Raw genomic sequence first — 23,386 nt, 5'->3', positions numbered from 1 at the left:
ATGTGGGAGAGAGACTAGATGGTGAAGAAGAAGATGTGTAGTAAATGTGGGAGAGAGACTAGATGGTGAAGAAGAAGATGTGTAGTAAATGTGGGAGAGAGACTAGATGGTGAAGAAGAAGATGTGTGGTGAATGTGGGAGAGAGACTAGATGGTGAAGAAGAAGATGTGTAGTAAATGTGGGAGAGAGACTAGATGGTGAAGAAGAAGATGTGTAGTAAATGTGGGAGAGAGACTAGATGGTGAAGAAGAAGATGTGTAGTAAATGTGGGAGAGAGACTAGATGGTGAAGAAGAAGATGTGTAGTGAATGTGGGAGAGAGACTAGATGGTGAAGAAGAAGATGTGTGGTAAATGTGGGAGAGAGACTAGATGGTGAAGAAGAAGATGTGTAGTAAATGTGGGAGAGAGACTAGATGGTGAAGAAGAAGATGTGTAGTAAATGTGGGAGAGAGACTAGATGGTGAAGAAGAAGATGTGAGGTGAATGTGGGAGAGAGACTAGATGGTGAAGAAGATGTGTAGTAAATGTGGGAGAGAGACTAGATGGTGAAGAAGATGTGTAGTAAATGTGGGAGAGAGACTAGATGGTGAAGAAGAAGATGTGTAGTAAATGTGGGAAAGAGACTAGATGGTGAAGACGAAGATGTGTAGTAAATGTGGGAGAGAGACTAGATGGTGAAGAAGAAGATGTGTGGTGATTGTGGGAGAGAGACTAGATGGTGAAGAAGATGTGTAGTGAATGTGGGAGAGAGACTAGATGGTGAAGAAGAAGATGTGTAGTAAATGTGGGAGAGAGACTAGATGGTGAAGAAGAAGATGTGTAGTAAATGTGGGAGAGAGACTAGATGGTGAAGAAGATGTGTAGTGAATGTGGGAGAGAGACTAGATGGTGAAGAAGATGTGTAGTGAATGTGGGAGAGAGAGACTAGATGGTGAAGAAGATGTGTAGTAAATGTGGGAGAGAGACTAGATGGTGAAGGAGAAGATGTGTAGTAAATGTGGGAGAGAGACTAGATGGTGAAGAAGAAGATGTGTAGTAAATGTGGGAGAGAGACTAGATGGTGAAGAAGAAGATGTGTAGTAAATGTGGGAGAGAGACTAAATGGTGAAGACGAAGATGTGTAGTAAATGTGGGAGAGAGACTAGATGGTGAAGAAGAAGATGTGTAGTAAATGTGGGAGAGAGACTAGATGGTGAAGAAGAAGATGTGTGGTGAATGTGGGAGAGAGACTAGATGGTGAAGAAGATGTGTGGTGAATGTGGGAGAGAGACTAGATGGTGAAGAAGAAGATAAGTAGTAAATGTGGGAGAGAGACTAGATGGTGAAGAAGAAGATGTGTAGTAAATGTGGGAGAGAGAATAGATGGTGTAGAAGAAGATGTGTAGTAAATGTGGGAGGGAGACTAGATGGTGAAGAAGAAGATGTGTAGTAAATGTGGGAGAGAGACTAGATGGTGAAGAAGATGTGTAGTGAATGTGGGAGAGAGACTAGATGAAGAAGAAGATGTGTAGTAAATGTGGGAGAGAGACTAGATGGTGAAGAAGAAGATGTGTAGTAAATGTGGGAGAGAGACTAGATGGTGAAGAAGAAGATGTGTAGTAAATGTGGGAGAGAGACTAGATGGTGAAGAAGAAGATGTGTAGTAAATGTGGGAGAGAGACTAGATGGTGAAGAAGAAGATGTGTAGTAAATGTGGGAGAGAGACTAGATGGTGAAGAAGAAGATGTGTAGTAAATGTGGGAGAGAGACTAGATGGTGAAGAAGATGTGTAGTGAATGTGGGAGAGAGACTAGATGATGAAGAATATGTGTGGTGAATGTGGGAGAGAGACTAGATGGTGAAGAAGAAGATGTGTAGTAAATGTGGGAGAGAGACTAGATGGTGAAGAAGATGTGTGGTGAACGTGGGAGAGAGACTAGATGGTGAAGAAGATGTGTGGTGAATGTGGGAGAGAGACTAGATGGTGAAGAAGAAGATGTGTAGTAAATGTGGGAGAGAGACTAGGTGGTGAAGAAGATGTGTGGTGAATGTGGGAGAGAGAGACTAGATGGTGAAGAAGAAGATGTGTGGTGAATGTGGGAGAGAGACTAGATGGTGAAGAAGAAGATGTGTAGTAAATGTGGGAGAGAGACTAGATGGTGAAGAAGAAGATGTGTGGTGAATGTGGGAGAGAGAGACTAGATGGTGAAAAAGAAGATGTGTGGTGAATGTGGGAGAGAGACTAGGTGGTGAAGAAGATGTGTGGTGAATGTGGGAGAGAGAGACTAGATGGTGAAGAAGAAGATGTGTGGTGAATGTGGGAGAGAGACTAGATGGTGAAGAAGAAGATGTGTAGTAAATGTGGGAGAGAGACTAGATGGTGAAGAAGAAGATGTGTGGTGAATGTGGGAGAGAGACTAGATGGTGGAGAAGAAGATGTGTAGTAAATGTGGGAGAGAGAGACTAGATGGTGAAGAAGAAGATGTGTAGTAAATGTGGGAGAGAGACTAGATGGTGAAGAAGATGTGTAGTGAATGTGGGAGAGAGAGACTAGATGGTCAAGAAGATGTGTAGTAAATGTGGGAGAGAGACTAGATGGTGAAGAAGAAGATGTGTAGTAAATGTGGGAGAGAGACTAGATGGTGAAGAAGAAGATGTGTAGTAAATGTGGGAGAGAGACTAGATGGTGAAGAAGAAGATGTGTAGTAAATGTGGGAGAGAGACTAGATGGTGAAGAAGAAGATGTGTAGTAAATGTGGGAGAGAGACTAGATGGTGAAGAAGATGTGTAGTGAATGTGGGAGAGAGACTAGATGATGAAGAATATGTGTGGTGAATGTGGGAGAGAGACTAGATGGTGAAGAAGAAGATGTGTAGTAAATGTGGGAGAGAGACTAGATGGTGAAGAAGATGTGTGGTGAACGTGGGAGAGAGACTAGATGGTGAAGAAGATGTGTGGTGAATGTGGGAGAGAGACTAGATGGTGAAGAAGAAGATGTGTAGTAAATGTGGGAGAGAGACTAGGTGGTGAAGAAGATGTGTGGTGAATGTGGGAGAGAGAGACTAGATGGTGAAGAAGAAGATGTGTGGTGAATGTGGGAGAGAGACTAGATGGTGAAGAAGAAGATGTGTAGTAAATGTGGGAGAGAGACTAGATGGTGAAGAAGAAGATGTGTAGTAAATGTGGGAGAGAGACTAGGTGGTGAAGAAGATGTGTGGTGAATGTGGGAGAGAGAGACTAGATGGTGAAGAAGAAGATGTGTGGTGAATGTGGGAGAGAGACTAGATGGTGAAGAAGAAGATGTGTAGTAAATGTGGGAGAGAGACTAGATGGTGAAGAAGAAGATGTGTGGTGAATGTGGGAGAGAGAGACTAGATGGTGAAAAAGAAGATGTGTAGTAAATGTGGGAGAGAGACTAGATGGTGAAGAAGAAGATGTGTAGTAAATGTGGGAGAGAGACTAGATGGTGAAGAAGAAGATGTGTAGTAAATGTGGGAGAGAGACTAGATGGTGAAGAAGATGTGTGGTGAACGTGGGAGAGAGACTAGATGGTGAAGAAGATGTGTGGTGAATGTGGGAGAGAGACTAGATGGTGAAGAAGAAGATGTGTAGTAAATGTGGTAGAGAGACTAGGTGGTGAAGAAGATGTGTGGTGAATGTGGGAGAGAGAGACTAGATGGTGAAGAAGAAGATGTGTGGTGAATGTGGGAGAGAGACTAGATGGTGAAGAAGAAGATGTGTAGTAAATGTGAGAGAGAGACTAGATGGTGAAGAAGAAGATGTGTAGTAAATGTGAGAGAGAGACTAGATGGTGAAGAAGATGTGTAGTAAATGTGGGAGAGAGACTAGATGATGAAGAAGAAGATGTGTAGTAAATGTGGGAGAGAGACTAGATGGTGAAGAAGAAGATGTGTAGTGAATGTGGGAGAGAGACTAGATGGTGAAGAAGAAGATGTGTAGTAAATGTGAGAGAGAGACTAGATGGTGAAGAAGAAGATGTGTAGTAAATGTGGGAGAGAGACTAGATGGTGAAGAAGAAGATGTGTAGTAAATGTGGGAGAGAGACTAGATGATGAAGAAGAAGATGTGTAGTAAATGTGGGAGAGAGACTAGATGGTGAAGAAGAAGATGTGTAGTGAATGTGGGAGAGAGACTAGATGGTGAAGAAGAAGATGTGTAGTAAATGTGGGAGAGAGACTAGATGGTGAAGAAGATGTGTAGTGAATGTGGGAGAGAGAGACTGGTTTATTTCAGAGGACGACTAGATGTGAATGCCACAGATCCATAAAAGTTCAACTAACCCATTGTACTTGAACACAGCACAACCTGTATCGTCAAGTCACAGGTGACTCACCTTTCACGGATTTGGTAGTTGAGATATTCTTGGAAGGTATTTTGATCTCGTCATCGACCACATGTACATTTTTATTGTGCGCAGTAAAACTATTTATGACACAAACAGGAAATAAAACACTCTGCAACTAACCCGAATCTAAAACTGAACGAGGTGAGTAGCCTAACAGTTTGTATTGTGAGTTTTCTTTGGCTTTTTTGTGAGTATAGTCCTTAAAAGCAAAGTAATCTTGACTATAGAACCTATAAAATAGAAATTTATCGGATCGATACCTAAAAGGACACACAAACAGGAAATAAAACACCGTCTATAACTAACCGGAATCTAAAACTGAAAAAGGTGAGTAGCTTAACAGTTTGTATTGTGAGTTTTTAGGGGTTTTCTTTGGCTTTTTTGAGAGTATAGTCTTTAAAAGCAAAGTAATCTTGACTATAGAACCTATAAAATAGAAATGTATCGGATCGATACCTAAAAGGACACACAAACAAGAAATAAAACACCGTCTACAACTAACCGAAATCTAAAACTGAACAAGGTGAGTAGCTTAACAGTTCGTATTTTGAGTTTTTAGTTTTTTTTTTGTGAGTATAGTCCTTAAAAGCAAAGTAATCTTGACTATAGAACCTATAAAATAGAAATTTATCAGATGGATACCTAAAAGGACACACAAACAAGAAATAAAACACCGTCTACAACTAACCGAAATCTAAAACTGAACAAGGTGAGTAGCTTAACAGTTCGTATTTTGAGTTTTTAGGGGTTTTCTTTGGCTTTTTTGTGAGTATAGTCCTTAAAAGCAAAGTCATCTTGACTATAGAACCTATAAAATAGAAATTTATCGGATCGATACCTAAAAGGACACACAAACAAGAAATAAAACACAGTCTACAACTAACCGAAATCTAAAACTGACTGAGGTGAGTAGCCTAACTGTTCATATTTTGAGTTTTTAGGGGTTTTCTTTGGCTTTTTTGTGACTGTAGTCCTTAAAAGCAAAGTAATCTTGACTATAGAACCTATAAATTAGAAATTTATCGGATCGATACCTAAAAGGACACACAAACAAGAAATAAAACACCGTCTATAACTAACCGAAATCTAAAACTGATTGAGGTGAGTAGCCTAACTGTTCGTATTTTGAGTTTAGGGGTTTTCTTTGGCTTTTTTGTGAGTATAGTCCTTAAAAGCAAAGTAATCTTGACTATAGAACCTATAAAATAGAAATTTATCGGATCGATACCGAAAAGGACACACAAACGGAAATAAAACACCGTCTACAACTAACCGGAATCTAAAACTGACTGAGGTGAGTAGCCTAACTGTTCGTATTTTGAGTTTAGGGGTTTTCTTTGGCTTTTTTGTGAGTATAGTCTTTAAAAGCAAAGTAATCTTGACTATAGAACCTATAAATTAGAAATTTATCGTATCGATACCTAAAAGGACACACAAACAAGAAATAAAACACCGTCTATAACTAACCGAAATCTAAAACTGAACAAGGTGAGTAGCTTAACAGTTCGTATTTTGAGTTTTTTGGAGTTTTCTTTGGCTTTTTTGTGAGTATAGTCTTTAAAAGCAAAGTAATCTTGACTATAGAACCTATAAAATAGAAATTTATCGGATCGATACCTAAAAGGACACACAAACAAGAAATAAAACACCGTCTATAACTAACCGAAATCTAAAACTGAACAAGGTGAGTAGCTTAACAGTTCGTATTTTGAGTTTTTAGGGGTTTTCTTTGGCTTTTTTGTGAGTATAGTCTTTAAAAGCAAAGTAATCTTGACTATAAAACCTATAAAATAGAAATTTATCGGATCAATACCTAATAGGACACACAAACAAGAAATAAAACACCGTCTATAACTAACCGGAATCTAAAACTGACTGAGGTGAGTAGCTTAACAGTTCGTATTTTGAGTTTTTAGGGGTTTTCTTTGGCTTTTTTGTGAGTATAGTCCTTAAAAGCAAAGTCATCTTGACTATAGAACCTATAAAATAGAAATTTATCGGATCAATACCTAAAAGGACACACAAACAAGAAATAAAACACCGTCTATAACTAACCGAAATCTAAAACTGAACAAGGTGAGTAGCTTAACAGTTCGTATTTTGAGTTTTTAGGGGTTTTCTTTGGCTTTTTTGTGAGTATAGTCCTTAAAAGCAAAGTAATCTTGACTATAGAACCTATAAAATAGAAATTTATCGGATCGATACCTAAAAGGACACACAAACAAGAAATAAAACACCGTCTACAACTAACCGAAATCTAAAACTGAACAAGGTGAGAAGCTTAACAGTTCGTATTTTGAGTTTTTAGTTTTTTTTTTGTGAGTATAGTCCTTAAAAGCAAAGTAATCTTGACTATAGAACCTATAAAATAGAAATTCATCGGATCGATACCTAAAAGGACACACAAACAAGACATAAAACACCGTCTACAACTAACCGAAATCTAAAACTGAACAAGGTGAGTAGCTTAACAGTTCATATTTTGAGTTTTTAGGGGTTTTCTTTGGCTTTTTTGTGAGTATAGTCCTTAAAAGCAAAGTAATCTTGACTATAGAACCTATAAAATAGAAATGTATCGGATCGATACCTAAAAGGACACACAAACAAGAAATAAAACACCGTCTATAACTAACCGAAATCTAAAACTGAACAAGGTGAGTAGCCTAACAGTTTGTATTGTGAGTTTTCTTTGGCTTTTTTGTGAGTATAGTCCTTAAAAGCAAAGTAATCTTGACTATAGAACCTATAAAATAGAAATTTATCGGATCGATACCTAAAAGGACACACAAACAAGAAATAAAACACTGTCTATAACTAACCGAAATCTAAAACTGAACAAGGTGAGTAGTTTAACAGTTCGTATTTTGAGTTTTATGGGGTTTTCTTTGGCTTTTTAGTGAGTATAGTCCTTAAAAGCAAAGTAATCTTGACTATAGAACCTATAATATAGAAATGTATCGGATCGATACCTAAAAGGACACACAAACAAGAAATAAAACACCGTCTATAACTAACCGGAATCTAAAACTGATTGAGGTGAGTAGCTTAATTGTTCGTATTTTGAGTTTTTAGGGGTTTTCTTTGGCTTTTTTGTGACTATAGCCTTTAAAAGCAAAGTAATCTTGACTATAGAACCTATAAAATAGAAATGTATCGGATCGATACCTAAAAGGACACACAAACAAGAAATAAAACACCGTCTATAACTAACCGAAATCTAAAACTGAACAAGGTGAGTAGCTTAACAGTTCGTATTTTGAGTTTTTAGGGGTTTTCTTTGGCTTTTTTGTGAGTATAGTCCTTAAAAGCAAAGTAATCTTGACTATAGAACCTATAAAATAGAAATGTATCGGATGGATACCTAAAAGGACACACAAACAAGAAATAAAACACCGTCTATAACTAACCGGAATCTAAAACTGATTGAGGTGAGTAGCCTAACTGTTCCTATTTCGAGTTTTTAGAGGTTTTCTTTGGCTTTTTTGTGAGTATAGTCTTTAAAAGCAAAGTAATCTTGACTATAGAACCTATAAAATAGAAATTTATCGGATCGATACCTAAAAGGACACACAAACAGGAAATAAAACACCGTCTATAACTAACCGGAATCCAAAACTGACTGAGGTGAGTAGCCTAACTGTTCGTATTTTGAGTTTTCTTTGGCTTTTTTGTGACTATAGTCCTTAAAAGCAAAGTAATCTTGACTATAGAACCTATAAAATAGAAATGTATTGGATCGATACCTAAAAGGACACACGAACAAGAAATAAAACACCGTCTATAACTAACCGAAATCTAAAAGTGAACAAGGTGAGTAGCTTAACTGTTCGTATTTTGAGTCTTTAGGGGTTTTCTTTGGCTTTTTTGTGAGTATAGTCTTTAAAAGCAAAGTAATCTTGACTATAGAACCTATAAAATAGAAATTTATCGGATCGATACCTAAAAGGACACACAAACAAGAAATAAAACACCGTCTATATCTAACCGGAATCTAAAACTGAACAAGGTGAGTAGCCTAACTGTTCGTATTTTGAGTTTTTAGGGGTGTTCTTTTTAGCTTTTTTGTGAGTATAGTCCTTAAAAGCAAAGTAATCTTGACTATAGAACCTATAAAATAGAAATTTATCGGCTCGATACCTAAAAGGACACACAAACAAGAAATAAAACACTGTCTATAACTAACCGGAATCCAAAACTGACTGAGGTGAGTAGCCTAACTGTTCGTATTTTGAGTTTAGGGGTTTTCTTTGGCTTTTTTGTGAGTATAGTCCTTAAAAGCAAAGTAATCTTGACTATAGAACCTATAAAATAGAAATTTATCGGATCGATACCTAAAAGGACACACAAACAAGAAATAAAACACCGTCTATAACTAACCGAAATCTAAAACTGAACAAGGTGAGTAGCTTAACAGTTCGTATTTTGAGTTTTTAGGAGTTTTCTTTGGCTTTTTTGTGAGTATAGTCCTTAAAAGCAAAGTAATCTTGATTATAGAACCTATAAAAAAAGAAATTTATCGAATCGATACCTAAAAGGACACACAAACAAGAAATAAAACACCGTCTATAACTAACCGGAATCTAAAACTGAACAAGGTGAGTAGCTTAACAGTTCGTATTTTGAGTTTTTAGGGGTTTTCTTTGGCTTTTTTGTGAGTATAGTCTTTAAAAGCAAAGTAATCTTGATTATAGAACCTATAAAAAAAGAAATTTATCGAATCGATACCTAAAAGGACACACAAACAAGAAATAAAACACCGTCTATAACTAACCGGAATCTAAAACTGATTGAGGTGAGTAGCCTAACTGTTCGTATTTTGAGTTTAGGGGTTTTCTTTGGCTTTATTGTGAGTATAGTCCTTAAAAGCAAAGTAATCTTGACTATAGAACCTATAAAATAGAAATGTATCGGATCGATACCTAAAAGGACACACAAACAAGAAATAAAACACCGTCTATAACTAACCGGAATCTAAAACTGATTGAGGTGAGTAGCTTAACAGTTCGTATTTTGAGTTTTTAGGGGTTTTCTTTGGCTTTTTTGTGAGTATAGTCCTTAAAAGCAAATTAATCTTGACTATAGAACCTATAAATTAGAAATTTATCGGATCGATACCTAAAAGGACACACAAACAAGAAATAAAACACCGTCTATAACTAACCGAAATCTAAAACTGAACAAGGTGAGTAGCTTAACAGTTCGTCTTTTGAGTTTTTAGGGGTTTTCTTTGGCTTTTTTGTGAGTATAGTCTTTAAAAGCAAAGTAATCTTGACTATAGAACCTATAAAAAAAGAAATTTATCGAATCGATACCTAAAAGGACACACAAACAAGAAATAAAACACCGTCTACAACTAACCGGAATCTAAAACTGATTGAGGTGAGTAGCTTAACAGTTCGTATTTTGAGTTTTTAGGGGTTTTCTTTGGCTTTTTTGTGAGTATAGTCCTTAAAAGCAAAGTAATCTTGACTATAGAACCTATAAAATAGAAATTTATCGGATCGATACCTAAAAGGACACACAAACAGGAAATAAAACACCGTCTATAACTAACCGAAATCTAAAACTGATTGAGGTGAGTAGCCTAACTGTTCGTATTTCGAGTTTTTAGGGGTTTTCTTTGGCTTTTTTGTGAGTATAGTCCTTAAAAGCAAAGTAATCTTGACTATAGAACCTATAAAATAGAAATGTATCAGATCGATACCTAAATTTAAAAGTTCACACAAACGGAAATAAAACACAGTCTACAACTAACTGGAATCTAAAACTGAACGAGGTGAGTAGCCTAACAGTTTGTATTTGGAGTTTTTAGGGGTTTTCTTTGACCTTTTTGCGACTATAGTCTTTAAAATCAAGGTAATCTTGACTATAGAACCTATAAAATAGAATTGTATTGCCTCGTCTCGGACTAGTTAGCATAAACCCTTTACTTAGTGACATTTTTATTCAATTACCTTAGTGGTTCTCAAACTGTTTCCACCAAGCACCACCTCAGCAAACATAAGTAACAAAGTATACGACTGAGGTGTAACAAAGTGTACGACTGAGGCGTAACAAAGTGTACGACTGAGGCGTAACAAAGTGTACGACTGAGGCGTTACAAAGTGTACGACTGAGGCGTAACAAAGTGTACGACTGAGGCGTAACAAAGTGTACGACTGAGGCGTAACAAAGTGTACGACTGAGGCGTAACAAAGTGTACGACTGAGGCGTAACAAAGTATACGACTGAGGCGTAACAAAGTGTACGACTGAGGCGTAACAAAGTGTACGACTGAGGCGTAACAAAGTGTACGACTGAGGTGTAACAAAGTGTACGACTGAGGTGTAACAAAGTATACGACTGAGGTGTAACAAAGTATACGACTGAGGTGTAACAAAGTGTACGACAGGTGTAACAAAGTGTACGACTGAGGTGTAACAAAGTGTACGACTGAGGAGTAACAAAGTATACGACTGAGGAGTAACAAAGTATACGACTGAGATGTAACAAAGTGTACGACTGAGGTGTAACAAAGTATACGACTGAGGTGTAACAAAGTATACGACTGAGGTGTAACAAAGTATACGACTGAGGTGTAACAAAGTGTACGACTGAGGTGTAACAAAGTGTACGACTGAGGCGTAACAAAGTATACGACTGAGGCGTAACAAAGTATACGACTGAGGTGTAACAAAGTGTACGACTGAGGTGTAACAAAGTATACGACTGAGGCGTAACAAAGTATACGACTGAGGTGTAACAAAGTGTACGACTGAGGTGTAACAAAGTATACGACTGAGGCGTAACAAAGTGTACGACTGAGGTGTAACAAAGTGTACGACTGAGGCGTAACAAAGTATACGACTGAGGTGTAAATATGGCTAAAAGTTAGCATGCTAATGTACAGCATTTAAAATATAATTTGTTTTATTTAATGGGGAATACTAACATATAGTATAGTGTAATACACAATAAAGGTTTTTAGTGCAGTGTTGGTATGTAAAGAATGAGTCTTTTTCGATTTGACATACCATACTTTAAAAAGGTGCACCTCAGCGTGCAAAGAAGCTGAAAGATGTCTGACATGCTGCACATTCCTGGGGGGGATTGTGAAGACTCTCTCCTGGTAGTCCAGCCAGGAATGCCAGGATGTCTGCAGGTGTCTGCACCCACACCCTCTTTCACACCCCCACCCTTTCTCACACCAAACTGTACAAACCCTTTCCTATGTGGACCAGCAGCAGGCCACAAAAACAAAAACAAGGGGCGTCCCGACACAACTTTTTCCACTTCCCATACGATTAGGGGTGTAACGGTACACAAAAATGTCGGTTCGGTACGTACCTCGGTTTAGAGGTCACGGTTCGGTTCATTTTCGGTACAGTAAAAAAATAAAATATATATACATTTTTTGGTTACTGGTACTCTGATGATGATTAACTTCTGTGATGACTGTATTATGCTGATAGTATATATTTGTACCATGAATTGATTAACGTGGACTTAAACAAGTTGAAAAACTTATTGGGGTGTTACCATTTAGTGGTCAATTGTACGGGATATGTACTGTACTGTGCAACCTACTAATAAAAGTCTCAATCAATCAAAGTCATGTCATGTTCGGATGTACATTGTCTTTGCTACGCAGTAAGTCTTTGCTGTCGTCCAGCATTCTGTTTTTGTTTACTTTGTAGCCAGTTCAGTTTTAGTTTCATTCTGCATAGCCTTCCCTAAGCTTCAATGCCTTTTCTTAGGGGCACTCACCGTTTGTTTATTTTTGGTTTAAGCATTAGACACCTTTTTACCTGCACACTGCCTCCCGCTGTTCCCGACATCTACAAAGCAATTAGCTACCTGCTGCCACCTACTGATATGGAAGAGTATTACAGGGTTTGCAGACTATAATTACTGCAAAACATATTTTTAACCCAAATAGGTGAAATTAGATCATCTAGTGTGGTTGAAAAACACTGCTCTAGAATACTCCAGATAAAAATAAGGCTAGTTTTAAAAATATAAATGTGGAAATAAGGAACATAGGACAAAAGCTGGGTTACCTGGGCCGTTGCCATTCACGTGCACGGTGTGAGCCATGGCCGCTGCTGAGCGCGCTCAGTCCCACCTCAACAACAACAACAACAACAACGCGGAGCGGGGTCGTGCAAAGGCCATGCATCAAGTCCACAACACCATGCAACCTGCAAAAACACACAATCATAACAATAATGACTTATTGTACATTCAATGAAGATACACAAGTGGTCATCACAAAATATAACAGAAACGTCACCCAAGGAAGAATTTATTTCACCCACACTGCAAAAAGTGCAATCTAAGTAAGATGAAATATGTCAAATAAGGGTGATATTTGCTTATTTTCTGTCTGATAAGATCATTCTTCTCACTAAGCAGATTTGATGTTAGAGTGTTTTACTTGTTTTAAGCAAACTTGCCAACCCTCCCGGATTTTCCGGGAGACTCCCGAAATTCAGCGCCTCTCCCGAAAACCTCCCGGGACAAATTTTCTCCCGAAATTCAGGCGGAGCTGGAGGCCACGCCCCCTCCAGCTCCATGCGGACCTGAGTGACGTGTTGACAGCCTGTTCACACGTCCGCTTTCCCACAATATAAACAGCTAATGATCGAGGGCGAGTTGTTGGTTTCTATGTGGGTTTATTGTTAGGCAGTTTCATTAACGTCCTCCCAGCGTGGTAACAACACACAACAACAGCAGTCAAGTATTCGTCTACCGTAAAGCAGTTGGTCTGCCGTAAACAGCAATGTTGTGACACTTTTAAACAGGACAATACTGCCATCTACTGTACATGCATATGTGACCCACCCATAATGTGTCACATTTTTGTGTTGATTTATTTACTTTATTTTGTGGTTTGAATATCGTTTTTGGAGCTGTCATTCCACATTTATCAGTATTCACATTGGTCAGTAGGGGGCAGTAGGGCGTTTATTCCCAATTGAATGCTATCACCTGCAGACCGGAAGTGTCTGGTCATTCTGATGAGCGCGACCAGTCTGTGAAAAATTGAAACGTCCTGTGTGCTTTTTCCTCCTGTATAACAGGTTAGTTTTGGTGAATCAACTCACTGAATAATATCCATGTGATCTTTATAAGTTTAAGTACACATTCTGATGGTGGAGCCTAACTCTAAAGTGTTTGTGAGTTGTAGTTTGTATTTGTGAATGAATCCAGTGCACAGCTGCAGTAATCAATACAAAAAGGCGACGTGAGTGCGCAATGTTTATACAGGAACTTCTGATCCTAATTCAGACTCCCAAATTAGAGCTCCCGTTTTCTTATTGATTTTATAATGTATATTTGTATAATGTGTGTGTTCTGAAATAGTGACAGAGAATAGAACAAGGATGGACAATTCAACCCTTAACTCAACAATGAGTAGATGAGTGTTATGTGTGTGTATATATATGTAAATAAATGAACACTGAAATTCAAGTATTTCTTTTATTTATATATATATATATATATATATATATATATATATATATATATATATATATATATATAGCTAGAATTCTTTGAAAGTCAAGTATTTCTTATATATATATATCTTAACCACGCCCCCCGCCCCACCCCGACCACGCCCCCCACCTCCCGAAATCGGAGGTCTCAAGGTTGGCAAGTATGGTTTTAAGTGTTTTGGTCCTAAATGATGTCAGTAAGATATTACAGCTTGTTGCTGAGATTTGATGACCTATATTGAGTAAAACATGCTTGAAACTAGAATATCAAGTGTTGCAAAGCTGTGTCATCAACACTCACAAGTATAAAACTGCCATGTCTGGGATCATGTTTTGTTTAAGTTATGTTCTGTTTGGTTTTTGGACTCTTTTTAGTTCCTGCTTTTTCACTCCCTTGTCTTGTTTGCATGGTGACCCATTAGTTTCACCTGTTCCACGTTTGGACTCACACACCTGTCACCAATCATGTCACTGTTATAAAGCCTGTCTTTTTCTGTTGGTCGGCCTGGCGACATTACCTCTGTTTACTTCTGTCATTTTCATGCCCTGCTTATTCCATCCTTTATGCTTCTTGCCATGCCACGCACGTTTTTGTTCTGCTCATGTCACAGTAAGTGTTTTTTTGCTTCACGTCCATAGTTTTTGCCCAAGTGCTAGTTTTGTTTTCTTAGCCAAGTTTGTACTTCCGCCTTGTGCGCACCTTTAGTTTGTTCTTTTTGTTACAGTAAAATTAAATGATGTTTTTACCTTCACGCCACGTCTGCTTCAATTCTTGCATCTCGGGAAAACAAAACCCTCACAGTCCACGACTTGACAAAAACTACTTTTTCAAAGTAAGAATTTCTTATTTCAAGCATGAAATAAAAAGTCATGATTTTGACACAATTGTGTCTCATAATTAAAACAGATGACAGCCAAATGGACTTTGCTGTTTTATTTTCAATGAAACAATAGAAAATATGTACTCATATAGTAGTACAGTTGGCACAGTACAGTAAACTGACAGTTAATATTTAAACATTTAACATTTCTAACAATTTTGAACAGAAATAGTTCATGCACATTCAGATTAATTCCTCAAAATTACAATTAAAAAAAATGTTGTCCGGGGGCCGGGCTGTATATATGCGCACTAATTGACTGAAAGAGCACGCACTTGGCGCGATGATGTCATGTTATCCATGGAAAAATAAATTTTTAGACCATATGATTTGCCTGAGCGGCTAGGAGACCCCGAGAGTAACAAGATGTTGCCTTGTTGCCTTTCCATTAAGAACAATAAATGAGTTTTTAGTATAAGTTTGCTGGTTTCAAGAAATGTAATATCATTATGTCAAGATAATGGCACTAGCATTTACTTCATTTAAGAATATTTTTCAACATATTGAGCAAAAAGGTCTCTTTTTTTTCTATCAAGAAAAGTGCACTTGTCATTAGTGAGAATATAATTATTTTAAGGTATTTTTGGGTTCATTGAAGTTAGCTAATTAGGGCCCGCATGGCCCATTGCAAAAGGACTCCGGAAGGAATTTGTAAGGTTTTATTCTTTATTCTTCCGCCGCCACATTAAACTGTAATTTGACCCACTTAACATGCTTCAAAACTCACCATATTTGACCCACACATCAGGACCTGCGAAAATTACCTTTTTAAAAAAACAAAAAACCTCAAAACTCAAAATTGCGCTCTAGCGCCCCCTAGGGAAAAAAAACTAGACTGCCTATATCTCCCACTAGGAAGATCGGAGAGACATGAAACAAAAACCTGTATGTAGGTCTGACTTAGACCTAGTTTTCATAATTGTATATCATCGGGCAAAAATCAACAGGAAGTTGGCAATTCCCCCTTCAAGACAAAAAAGTACTAAAAACAGTCACTTTTGCCTCTTTGAGCTGTAATTTGACCCCCTTAACATGCTTCAAAACTTCAAACTGATCACACACATCAGGACTGGCAAAAATTGCGATCTAATAAAAAAACCTAACCTTAAATCTCAAAATTGTGCTCTAGCGCAATTTTTTAATGAAACGCACAAAAAACTGCTCCTCGGATGAAAAAACTGACAAAACTGCCTGTAACTCCCACTGGGAAGGTCGGAGAGACATGAAACAAAAACCTCTATGTAGGTCTAACTTAGACCTACATTTCATAAATTAACAACCCCCAGCAAAAATCAACAGGAAGTTTGCTATTCCCCCTTCAAAACAACATTTTTGTAAAAACCGGTCACCTTTCTTCAAACATTATCTCCTCTGAGCACGTTTGTTGTTTCGGCTTCAAACACAGGAGAGAGATTGAACCCTTCTGATTAAAAGTTGGCGAAAGAGTTTTGATACCTGCTCCGGTTTTGATTTTATGACCCTTCAAAGAACCTCTGCGCTGATGCTGCTGTTTTTTCAAGATGGCTGCTTAAAAGCAGGCAGCACCAGCGTGCCCACACAATGCAGACAAGGTAGGTACACTACACAAAAGTATTGGGACAATTCGGACTAAAAGTAGACAAAAGTATTGGGACACTTATGACTACCAATGGACAAAAGTATTGGGACAATTCGGACTAAAAGGAGACAAAAGTATTGGGACACTTATGACTACCACTGGACAAAAGTATTGGGACACATAGCACGAAAACTGGACAAAAGTATTGGGACACTTGGGACTACAACTTGACAAAAGTATTGGGACACTTATGACCAAAACTGGACAAAAGTATTGGGACACTTACACTGCACAAAAGTATTGGGACACTTAGGAATACCACTGGACAAAAGTATTGGGACACTTAGGACGAAAACTGGACAAAAGTATTGGGACACTTACACTGGACAAAAGTATTGGGACACTTAGGACTACAACCTGATAAAATTATTGGGACACTTAGGACTACCACTGGACAAAAGTATTGGGACACTTACACTAGATAAAAGTATTGGGACACTTACGCCTAAACTTGACAAAAGTATTGGGACACTTTGGACTAAAACTTGACAAAAGCATGGAGACACTTAGGACTAAAACTGGACAAAAGTATTGGGACACTTGTGGCTAAAACTTGACAAAAGTATTGGGACACTTAGGACTAAAACTGGACAAAAGTATTGGGACACTTAGGACTACAACTTGACATAAGTATTGGGACACTTCGGATTACCACTGGACAAAAGTATTGGGACACTTCGGATTACCACTGGACAAAAGTATTGGGATACTTAGGACTAAAACTGGACAAAAGTATTGGGACACTTGTGGCTAAAACTTGACAAAAGTATTGGGACACTTAGGACTACAACTTGACATAAGTATTGGGACACTTCGGATTACCACTGGACAAAAGTATTGGGACACTTCGGATTACCACTGGACAAAAGTATTGGGATACTTAGGACTAAAACTGGACAAAAGTATTGGGACACTTACGACGAATACTGGGCAAAAGTATTGGGACACTTACGACGAATACTGGACAAAAGTATTGGGACACTTACACTGGACAAAAGTTTTGGGACACTTCTAAAACTTGACAAACGTATTGGGACACTTAGGACTAGCACCTGCCAAATACGCGGGCCCGACCAACGCTGCTTGCAGCTTTAATTTAACTTGTTTTGGAAAGTCTTGACAAGCCAAATTTTCTTGTTCTATTGGCAGATCATTTTGCTTAGTTCAAATAAAATACCCCTCATTTTTGTATTTTTTTTCTTGTTTTTGAACACTGACTTTTTGCAGTGCAAGAACTGTTACTAATACACAATATTTGTACTTTTGGAGTCCAACAAGTGTCAGCGTGACCTAAATAGTAGGACCTCCCGAAAAAGGGACAGCGTGGACACAAACACGGCCAGTGCAAATATTTCATGCCGTTGCTCTCCGATGACTGCAGCCAGCGACCAAACCCACAAAAGACCAGCTCAACCCCGACGACTTCATGCAAACTTCAAGCAAAACCTGTTTGGACTGACCCGACACCTGGCAGCGGTCCTGCTCCATGGGTGCACACCTGAAGGAGGGAAGGGGAAATCCTCAGAGGAATGAAACTAATCAAACTAGCAGCTTCAGATCCACGCTCTGACCTCTGCACGTAAACAGCCAGCTATATTTAGAGAAATTACAGACCACATCAACTTTCAAACTAGCTGCATATGATCTGGGGGAACTTGTCCCAGCCTAAACGTCAGTCGTAGGTTTGAAGCGTGGCCGTGCAGCTTACCTGTCAGCCTCATTGCCAACGTCCACACTACCTACAACAACCCCGAAGCAGACACAACGCCAGTCCTCCGGTGCACGGAGGGTAGGGTTCAGCAAGCTAAGATTAGACGGCGTTGTCAAATGACAGCAGAGCCACGTGCTGACTAAAAGAGGAAAGAGGTCCTTTAGGCCGCCCAGGGGGTAGCCAGAAGCCCCCACTTGTAAAACGCCAAGTGGAAGCACAGAGAAGAAGTGGTTTGTGAAGTTGTCAGACTGGATATGATGTCCAATCTACATTTTTAATCATCTTCATTCCACTGTTTCATTTATGTGGTGTTCGGGTCTGCGGGACCCGTTTTCATTTTTTATTCAAAGAAAAATTATACAATTAATTAATTTTTCAAACTGAGACTCACTGACTTTGGCTCATTTTCTGTGAAGAACATATATCAGAATACATATTTAATGACCACACACCGTTAGGGATGATGTTCGAAACCGGTTCTCCCGGTTGTTCGATAAGAAAAGAACCGATTCCATGGACTCGAATCTCTTTTTGAGAACCGGTTCCCGTTATCAAGGTCACTATTAGGGATGTCCCGATCCAGGTTTTTGCACTTCCGATCCGATACTGATATTCTTTTTGCATTTCCGATCCGATACCGATACTGACCGATACTGGCCTATCCGAGCATGTATTAAAGTTGAAAGTTATTTAGCCTACTTAGTTGTCAGAATCATGTTGAAAAGGGTTTTAGTACTCTTGATAACAACTAGCCAGCTGAATTAGGGGAGTTTGAATAATACACAATGGTTGGTAACAAGAAACTGACCTGTTTATTCAAGGATAAACACAAAATAGACAAAATTATACATGACAAACAGAAATGGCATCATTGAACTAGGGCTGGGCGATATGGCCTTTTTTTAATATTGCGATATTTTAAAGCCATATTGCGATACACGATATATATCTCGATATTTTGCCTTAGCCTTGAATGAACACTTGATGCATATAATCACAGCAGTATGATGATTCTATGTGTTTTGATTGATTGATTGAGACTTTTATTAGTAGGTTGCACAGTGAAGTACATATTCCGTACAATTGACCACTTAATGGTAACACCCCAATACGTTTTTCCACTTGTTTAAGTCGGGGTCCACTTAAATTGATTCATGATACAGATATATACTATCAGATATATACTATCATCATAATACAGTCATCACACAAGATAATCACATTGAATTATTTACATTATTTATAATCCAGGGTGTGGATGTAAGTGTCAAAAAGACAGCCAAAAGAGTTTGATATGAGAATAAATCTAAAGTTAAAATATAGGGTAGAAATGCACCCATTTGCAGGAAATGTAGTCTTGATTTTCAACATTTTCTTTCAAGGCTTGCATGTCTACATTAAAACATTCTTCTTCATACTGCATTAATATATGCTACTTTTAAACTTTCATGCAGAGAAGGAAATCACAACTAAAAAAAATCACTAATTTTTTCATACGGTGTTGATGTGGACATTTTTGCCTCGGCATTTTGATGGTGTGGACGTGTGGCACCGAATGGAGATAAGCGTCTCGACAGACGTCACAATATTTGAACAATGATGACGAAAACTGTTTTCTCTGTTGTGTCCATGTGTCGAAAATTGTTATGCGCTTATTTTTTTTATTTGATTTTGTGCGTGGCATAGATTTGCTATGCGCAGAGGACGCTTAAACAGTGCGCAATTGCACAGGCGCGCACCTTAGAGGGAGCGTTGCTCGCACGGCTGCGCTAGCATCACAGCTAACGTTAGCCATGCTGCTACCTCTCTGCTCGGGGAGGACGTATACGTATGTGACGTATGACGTGACAGTATGTGACGTATGACGTGACAGTATGTGACGTGTGTAAGAAGGTGCGCTTGCTGTCTGTGAGAGGGAGACACAGGAAAGAGTGAGAAGAGCCTGTCGTGTAATGCCAGCAGCTAAAAGCAACTGCGTGAGAATCCACAGACCTGTGGATGTGTTGAAGGTGTGCTGGAAAATGCGGAACGGAAATTAGGGAGCAGCAGAAAAGTGGAATGTATTATTTAAATCGGTGCGTTGGAAAACACGGACCAGTTTTTTTTTTTTAAACTCGATCGGCATTTTCCCATGCTTTGCCGATAAGCAATTTTTGGCAAATATCGGCAGCCGATCCGATCCAAATATCGGATCGGGACATCCCTAACCACTATAGTAAAGAAAAAGAGTTAGGTTCCCTATTCGAATCCCTGGGAACGAATCCCGTCCCACAGGAAATGCCCTGTGGGACATCACAAGAAATGACGTAGCTCAGTCATTAGGCGGCAGATACAGAAATCAGCAAAACTAATGAACCGGAAAAAAAACGCCTGAAGGCCTGGCTTCATTTTACAAAAAAAAATACGACGAGGAAACGGCAACATGCAATTATTGCCAGGCTTCGCTCTCAAGTAAGGGGAGCAGTACAACATCCATCCATCCATTTTCTACCGCTTATTCCCTTCGGGGTCACGGGGGGCGCTGGAGCCTATCTCAGCTACAATCGGGCGGAAGGCGGGGTACACCCTGGACAAGTCGCCACCTCATCGCAGGGCCAACACAGATAGACAGACAACATTCACACACTAGGGACCATTTAGTGTTGCCAATCAACCTATCCCCAGGGGCATGTCTTTGGAGGTGGGAGGGGCCTATCCCCAGGTGCATGTCTTTGGAGGTGGGAGGAAGCTGGAGTATTTTCTTCGATTTAACGCGTTCTCGATTCAAAAAGGATATTTTCCCAATTCAAAAGGATTGTCTATTCATTCAATACATAGATTTCAGCAGGATCTACTCCAGTCTGCTGACATGCAAGCAGAGTAAAAAGCTTTTATAATTGTAAAGGACAATGTAAAATCAACTGATTGCAATAATGTACATTTGTTTTAACTATTAAATGAAGCAAAAATATGACTTATTTTATCTTTGTGAAAATATTGGACAGTGTGTTGTCAAGCTTATGTGTTCTTTTTTTATTTTTATAAATGTCTAATGATAATGTCAATGAGGGATTTTTAATCACTGCTATGTTGAAATTGTTACTAATATTGATACTGTTGTTGATAATATTCATTTTTGTTTCACTACTTTTGGTTTGTTCTGTGTGGTGTTTGTGTCTCCTCTCAATTGCTGCATACCTGCCAACTTTTGAAATCAGAAAAACCTAGTAGCCAGGGTCCAGGGGCCGTAGGCCCCGGTAGGTCCAGGACAAAGTCCTGGTGGGGGGTTCAGGCGACGCAAAATGATTATTAGCATTCAGACAGGTTAAAATGTTGCTAAAACCATCACTTTTCTATCAGTCACAGTGACTTTTCAAAACAAAAATATTACAGCAAAAATCATATGGGTTGATTGACATGTTTATTCTGTAAACTAACTTCAATAGTTTGAAATTATTTTGACAGTTAATGCCAGTTATCCTGTCAACCTTTCACAAGACTTCAATTTGTTCATTGAAAGTATAAACACTTTTTACAGTAAACAAATGGTAAAACAGTACTAAACAATTCCATTTAAAAAAATGGGTGTCATTATTAACTTTCTGTCCAAGCTTGTATAATCTACTGCCTTGTTCAATTGTAAAAAATATTCTGTGCCTAAAATTCACATTTCTATCACAATTATCATACTGTAAACATGGTAAGCTAACTTCATTAAAATTAATAGTCCTGTCAATAGCATGGAATTACAATTCAAATGTCGTTTTTTTGTAAGCCTTTCAAAAGAATTCAAAATATGAAAAATTCATGACAATTAATTGAAGCCATCAGACACTTGAAAAGTGGCACATCACATCTCTAATGTAATCATTTGAACTTTTCAACAGAAATAGCACTGCAAAAATATTAAGGACATACTTCTGTATTTTGGTAGTTATGCTGTCAACATTTAACAAGATTTCTTCAACTTGGACTTGAAAGCATAAATAGTATAAACACTTTTAACAGTATGTCGTGCTGTGAAATACAGCCGACAGGATTGCGCACCAAACACGAAGCAAGGCCAAAGCGCATGCATATGGTGCAGGAGAACAAAGGACTTCTTTCATTTAAGGTTTGTGATAAACCATCAAACTCATTCGTTAAAAGGACTCTATAGTAATATAAAGCGGATTTTTCTGGACATTATCATGCAAGAAAAGTTTATTTTTGGGACCGCGATCACCGCGTAATGATTTTTAAAGGTTGCATTACAAACATTTAACTGTCCCATGTGATCAGCCAGTGCGATTGGAAGTCCATGCTCAATTATTGCCTCCGTAAATAAAACTTCGGCATTTATCACATCCAAAGAATCTGTTTGGGCGACGAAAAACGTTGAAAGTTTTCCACTTGTATCGCTAGCAACGGCATTAGACTTGTGTTTTTTTGTCCCAACGTGGTCTTTTACATCGCTAATTCCTCCGTGTCCGATCGAAAAATCTTGTCTGCACAAGGTGCAATTGGCGTAGTTTTCACCCTTTTTTGGAACGGATCATTATTCCCGGATAGGCTTTTGAATATTCTTCACGGAATGACTGCAGTTTTCTTTTCGGTTTAAGACTCGTTTGCAATTTTTCTCCGGCTGATTCCATGATCGTTCGCTCGTTTGGAAACAATGGGCAACAGGTGCCTCGTGCTTGGCAGCGGTGCTATAAATAGCCTCGCACATGGCATTCGGAATGGCTCGATAGGAAGTTACGGGAAGCAGTGTCGATTGTCATTGTTGTTACGCGATTTCGTGAATAAAACTTTTTTAAAGATATTTTTTTTAATTAATGAAAAAACGTATGTTTTATTACTGCAACCGTAACCCGGAATAGGTTGATGAAAACCGTACTAATTACGGGAAAACCGGAGTAGTTGGCAGGTATGTTGCTCTGTTTATTGCAGTTCTGAGTGTTGCTGGCTCGGCTTTGCTTTTGGAATTGGATTGCATTGTTATGGTATTGCTGTGTATTGTTTTGTTGGATTGATTAATTAAAAAAATATATATATATATAATAATTTTTTTTTTTTTTTTAATGAGAATTGATTCTGAATCGCACAACGTGAGAATCGCGATTCGAATTCGAATAGATTTTTTCCCACACCCCTACCAAACAGTATTTAAAACCCTGATAAAAGCTGAGATTGGGGCTTTGTTGGAAGGGGAAAAAGGCCCGGAGACAAACGTGTGATGATAGTTACTGACTGAGGACATCCTTTGCAGTGCGGCTACTTGCTCGGATGCTTGTGCACAAGAGCAGAGTCTTATTTGGTCATCACTGACCATGTTCACATCCCCACAAGAACAACACAGCATTGTGTGTGTGTGTGTGTGTGTGTGTGTG

The 23,386-nt window shown here is 38.5% G+C and overlaps 1 protein-coding gene across 2 annotated transcripts in view; it reads right to left on the bottom strand.

Annotated features, from left to right (window-relative positions):
* Positions 1 to 23,386, bottom strand: part of kank1a (KN motif and ankyrin repeat domains 1a) — a 135,130-nt gene that overhangs the window by 54,765 nt on the left and 56,979 nt on the right. For both annotated transcript variants that reach the window (XM_061931810.1, XM_061931801.1), the window contains exon 2: positions 12,386 to 12,526. In XM_061931810.1, coding sequence (XP_061787794.1) covers positions 12,386 to 12,422 — 37 coding nt within the window. In that variant the 5' untranslated portion in view covers positions 12,423 to 12,526. The remainder of the gene's footprint in view (positions 1 to 12,385; positions 12,527 to 23,386) is intronic.

This window comes from Nerophis lumbriciformis, linkage group LG03 (genome assembly GCF_033978685.3).
Source record: "Nerophis lumbriciformis linkage group LG03, RoL_Nlum_v2.1, whole genome shotgun sequence".
Taxonomy (NCBI): domain Eukaryota; kingdom Metazoa; phylum Chordata; class Actinopteri; order Syngnathiformes; family Syngnathidae; genus Nerophis; species Nerophis lumbriciformis.
Note: the sequence above shows the minus strand (reverse complement) of the source record. Positions and strands in the feature narration are given on the sequence as shown.